Below are 5,367 nucleotides of genomic sequence, written 5' to 3'. Positions count from 1 at the left end.
CACTGTTGATGGGCCTTTCCATCCTGTTTTTGGAGGGAGGAAAAGGGTTATCATTTGCTGTCCCTCTCAATGGATTTGAATGGGGCATTGAAAATAGCCAGAAGTGCTTATTTATCTGCATATTTTTCCCTAGCCAACATGATTGGAAGTGGATTTTCTTCAATTACCTGCCCGAGTGTGTATAACAGAACAATTGCACCAAAAAGGAGTCAGAATAATTGTTATTGCACAGAAAAGTATTTATTAACAAAGACAGGAAAAATACCAGCAGCGAGAGTTATAAATAATGGGTCACAGAGAAACAATGAAGTTGTAGAATATTGCGTAGAAAACTGTCCAGGTTAGAGATAAGTAATCAAACTTGACAACCAGAAGGCCATACAGGTAGAACTGAAGCAGTTCATTATACCTTTTGATGGGCCTGAGGGGGTGGAGCAGAATGCAAGGATTCTCTCTGTTCCTTAAACACTGTGTCATGCCCCGCCCCTGAGGTTCTGCACTAACAAAACAGTCTACTAGTTTTGCCAGGAGAGCCCCATTAACATACTTTACATTCTAAGGCTATTATTCTTGGTATACAAAATACAGCCATCTCATCCCTAACAAAATACAGTATAGATACATTAGTCTGAAAGCTTAGATGAGAGGTTTCCTAAATTCTAACAGAAGATAAAGGGTGAAGCCGTCTAGAGTAGTTTTCTTGCAAAAGGAAGATAGCAACGGACTCTTTCTTTATTATGCCTTCTGGGGGACCTTGTCTACTTTGGTTGAGACTATTCTCCCGTCCACTCTGTCCTCTATGATTGTGGTCACTACTCGGCTTTTTTTTGAGTCTGAAAATGAAGGGAATACAAATAAGATAATGCAGAAAATGTAAAATGTATATAAAGTAGATCTACTAATGAATGGACTATCTGTGAGATAGTCAACTAAACAAAGTCTAACTCCTTCTCCAGCTCTAATGTTACAGTCCTATGAAAATTACAATTACCTTCAGTGCTGCTTGTACCATAGCCTGACCCACTGGATCCACTGCTGGAGCTAGTGTTGTAGTTATTGCTGGAACCACTGTTGTAGTTATTGCTGGAACCACTGTTGTAGCTAGTGTTGGAGGTATTGTTGGAACTGCTGTTGTAGCTACTGCTGGAGCCGGAGCCGGAAGCGCCGCCAGAGGCATTGCCGGAGCCGCTGCTTGAACCACTACAGAAAACGATATATATGTTTGAACATTACATTTCATGGACAAGAATAACTGATTTACCAAGAGTGAGACCTTGTGACCTCCATGCTAGGAAAGCTGAGTAAAACTTTATAGATATCTAATAATCCAAAAACCAAAAAAGCAGATCTGAGGGATTTTAACAGGCCTTTTTCTGCCCATAGCTCTCCAAAGCCTTGAACTGCAGAGACTTGCCATCTGCAGGATATGGCTTAATGACCGTGGTACCATAGATGAGGCCTCTGTAGCTCTTATGTGCCCCCTAGATGTCGTGACACCTTCCTATACAAAATACATTAATGGGTCAGCGTTCCAATTTTCGCAGGTTCCACAGTATGGACAACCAACAGAATAGCCTTTTGAGGGCCTTGCTATTGTTCACTTCTACCACTGTTACAATTTCTTCAAAATCCCAACTTCTAGGCCAAACCAGCAATTTATCAGTGGAATAAAGTATTAGAGCAATGAGGGAACATGTTATATTCCTTACCCTTCTCCATCCAGCAGGCGGCGGTACATTTCTATCTCATTTTCCAGTCTGTTTTTGATGTCCAGGAGTAAGTTGTACTCGCAAGATTCGTTCTCCATTTCAGCCCGCACTTGAGCTAGTTGTTCCTCCAGGTTGGAGACCATTTCTTGAATCTGAGCCAGCTGACGTGCATAGCGGGTCTGAGTCTCAGCCAATGCGTTCTCCAGGGAACATTTCTAGTTGGGCATACAGAGTTTATTGCTTATTTCATTGGAATAAACTGACCTCCATTTCCACCCATTCTTATACGAATAGTGTACTATATGACCCTTCACTTTTCCAGCAGGTACTACATTGAGCTATATATCTTACCATAGCCAGCTGGCTCTGGAGGTCTATTTCCATGGTCTGCACAGTACGTCTCAATTCGGCAAGCTCAGATTTGCCAGTCTCCAGCTCTGCGCTGCTATAATATATTTCGTTGTTCAGTTCAGCGATCTAAATGCATAGAAAGATAATAGAAAAGTAAGCCAAGAAATTGTTGTATAAGTAGAAGAGCTTCAAGAGACTCCAAGATGCAAAATGGAAATACTACATTTAACGCACCTTTTGGTTGTACTCTTCCTCTGCCTTTCTGCGATTTTCCTCTGCCATGTCTTCATATTGAGATCTGATATCATTGAGAACTTTAAGTATGTTGATACCTGGAGCAGCGTCCACTTGCACAGTAACATCACTGCTGTGTCCTTGCAGGGCCTTCATCTCCTACACAAAGCGGTTGACAGGTAAGACATATATAAGAAACTGAGATGAACAGGGTAAGCTGAAACACCAGACCCATGCCTTGAACAAAAAGTCCCAACTTTTTAGTCTTTTTCATGTTTTTTTTTTTTTTACCTCCTCATGGTTTTTCTTGTTAAAGGCAATTTCTTCAGTTAGATTCTCAACTTGACTCTCAAGACTAGCCTTTTCCAGAGTCAGGTCATCCAGAACTTTACGTAGTCCTTCAATGTCAGATTCCACGCTCTGGCGCATGTTAAACTCACTCTCGTACCTTGAGAATATAAAAGTCATCACATAAGATTTTTGGTTTTTCTTTTTTCCCGCTATATATCATAAAGTCAATAGGCTACCACTAGCACAGTACAATACTAGAACTATAGGTTAATTTTTTACAAAACCAAGAGAAATATGCCGAGCTGTTATTCCTAGTACAGAACCTCGGGGATAGACCATTACAAAATAATTTATTTAATGTGAAATACATCATTTTATTAGCCAAAAAGTTTACCTGAATTTTTTTTCTATGGAAACAGCAGGTGGCAGTATATACCTAGCAGTTATTTTACAGTGTTGCAGTATTAATCATCAGTGTTGCCTATACATCAAGGTCAGTTGTCACATGCATAAGCTTTTGACTGCCCCAGTTTTCCCGGAAAAGTTCAGCCCAGGTCTTTGGCACATAAAACATGCACAATAGTTGAGATTCTGGTCTTGAAACCGGTTTGACTTATATTTTCGAACTAAAAGGAAGCGCGTATAACTTACTTTACTCTGAAGTCATCAGCTGCCAGTCTGGCATTGTCGACCTCCACGGTGAGCTGGTTGTTATCCTTGGCAGCATTAATGATCTATAGTGAGAGATAAAACCACACAAATTCAATGCATGGGGAAATATAAATATAATAGCAGTATAGTATATAGAGATCTAATATTTCTTAGAAAGCTAATACAATAAACAAGGTTTGGTAGAGCCCTTACTTGGTCTTTGAGATCTTCAATCATATTGTAGTACTTGCTGTTGTCGATATGTTTAGGCTTATGTGTTTCATACCAGTTTCTGATCTTGGCTTCAAGCTCGGAATTTGACTCTTCCAAAGCCCTCACGCTGTCCATATAGGCGGACAAGCGGTTGTTTAGACTCTGCATGAGCTCCTTTTCTCCTGCATGAATGCGGCTATCTCCTCCTTGAGAGCCTGAGCTGAATCCCCCTCTTGGCCCACAACCTGAGCTTCCTCCACCGAAACCAACAAGGCCTGCACATGCGGAAGCACCACTGAAACCGCTGCTATATCCCTGTCGCCCTGTGCTTCGGCTAGAAAACCCACCTGTTGATCTACTACTGAATCCACCACTGTAGCTTCCACCTCCAGTTCTTGGGGCATTGCTGGAGCTACCACTTGTGCTTACTCTTTGGGTGCTAGAACTACTGGTATTGCCTCCACTGGAAGAACCTGAAGTGGGCCTGTTGCTTGTGGTAGAGCTAGTATTGGTATTAGTAGAGCTGTTGCCATAGCTTCCACTTGAACCAGTAGTGGTGTTAGTAGAATATCCAGTGGAGCTTCCACCATGTCTATTACTAACAGTTGTAGAACTAGTAGTAACACTATGGCTGGTCACTGTTGGTCCACTAGAATATACTTCTGAGCCTCCTCTGTGTCTAGCCATTGAGTTGTTCCCTAAGACACCACTCTCGGTACTCTTGTAGGTTCTCTGCATATTACTATGAGTTGAGCCTCCATATGTAGATCCAGCGTCCTCAGCATGGTATCCAGTAGTTGCGTCCCTGCTTCCTCCTTTTTGGGCACTTGCTCTAGAAGCCGAACTGTACTCATCATGTGATCCTGCTGAACTGATTTGACTGATTTGTTGAGAACCTTCATGGGCTTCTTGGATGCTTGCGCCTTTGTAAGACATTTTCTCAAGAGATGGTGATGGTAGTACTAGAGAAGTTGTCAATGTGCAGGATGAAGGAAAAGGGAGACTTGGGCATTTTATACTATCCTAGGAGTTACGTAGGAGATACGTAGCGGCATTCCTTTACTATGGAAGTAATACACGGTTTGGTAATAACTGACTCGGAGACCATTCCATTAAAATGGGTAGTAAAGATTTAAGGTTGGAGCTAAGGTGGAGCTACGTAGAAGAAGTTTATTGTCCACATTCATTCCATAATTTTATATCTATTTTCAATTGTTTTAATTATTATACTGAACTGAAGTAAAACTCAAGACTTCCTATGAGCAACAACCATTTTTCTTATGGGCAATGGAAGAAACCCAATCTACCAACCTAAAATAAACTCTGGACTATAAAAATGCCACCATAAAACCCATGCAAAATTATAGGTAGCAATTTGTATTGTTATTCACACACTGGCTAAAAATTGGCACAAGGGCCCCTGTTATTAACACTTGTTCTATTATTAGCCAAGAACCAGGAATCATGTAATGATATATACTGAGAAAACTGCGTACTATCCATAGTATACAGGATATAGTAGTTGTATGAGGTCAATAATCGCAATCTTTTTCATTGCAATGAAGATGAATTTGTAAGGTTTTAGAAATTCCTCAGTCTAGCATATTGAGTCCCTGTATCAAAGTATAAAGTATTTAATTTGCCACTGTACAGATATGTGGTGGGCCTAGAGCAGAACACGGCTTCCTGGCCACAGAGTAAGGCTGGCCATACACATGTGGTGTCGGGTGTTGGTGGGACCAGGTGACTGTCTAATTTTTATGGGGACCACCAACTATCATCAGTGGCAAATGGATTTCATCTCCCTAATCCTTGTGTTCTTAGGGAGAAAATCTTTGAATTCAGCGTATTACTTTTGCAGCAGAGCCTTATCCCGAATACTAAGGAAAGCTCCCTACAGTGCCACACACTCAGTGGC

General features: G+C 41.2%; 1 protein-coding gene across 1 annotated transcript; it reads right to left on the bottom strand.

Annotated features, from left to right (window-relative positions):
• Window positions 1-218: 218 nt before the first annotated feature.
• LOC138772249 (keratin, type I cytoskeletal 19-like) lies at window positions 219-4,455 on the bottom strand. Its single transcript, XM_069952512.1, has 8 exons — window positions 3,450-4,455; window positions 3,237-3,319; window positions 2,586-2,742; window positions 2,295-2,453; window positions 2,061-2,186; window positions 1,710-1,924; window positions 992-1,200; window positions 219-833 (listed from the first exon to the last, which is right to left on the bottom strand). Exons 1-8 carry the CDS (start codon window positions 4,383-4,385, stop codon window positions 736-738), a joined length of 1,983 nt encoding a protein of 660 aa, XP_069808613.1. The 5' UTR covers window positions 4,386-4,455; the 3' UTR covers window positions 219-735.
• Between the last annotated feature and the right edge of the window lie 912 nt (window positions 4,456-5,367).

This window comes from Dendropsophus ebraccatus, chromosome 14 (assembly GCF_027789765.1).
Source record: "Dendropsophus ebraccatus isolate aDenEbr1 chromosome 14, aDenEbr1.pat, whole genome shotgun sequence".
Classification (NCBI taxonomy): Eukaryota; Metazoa; Chordata; class Amphibia; order Anura; family Hylidae; genus Dendropsophus; species Dendropsophus ebraccatus.
Note: the sequence above shows the minus strand (reverse complement) of the source record. Positions and strands in the feature narration are given on the sequence as shown.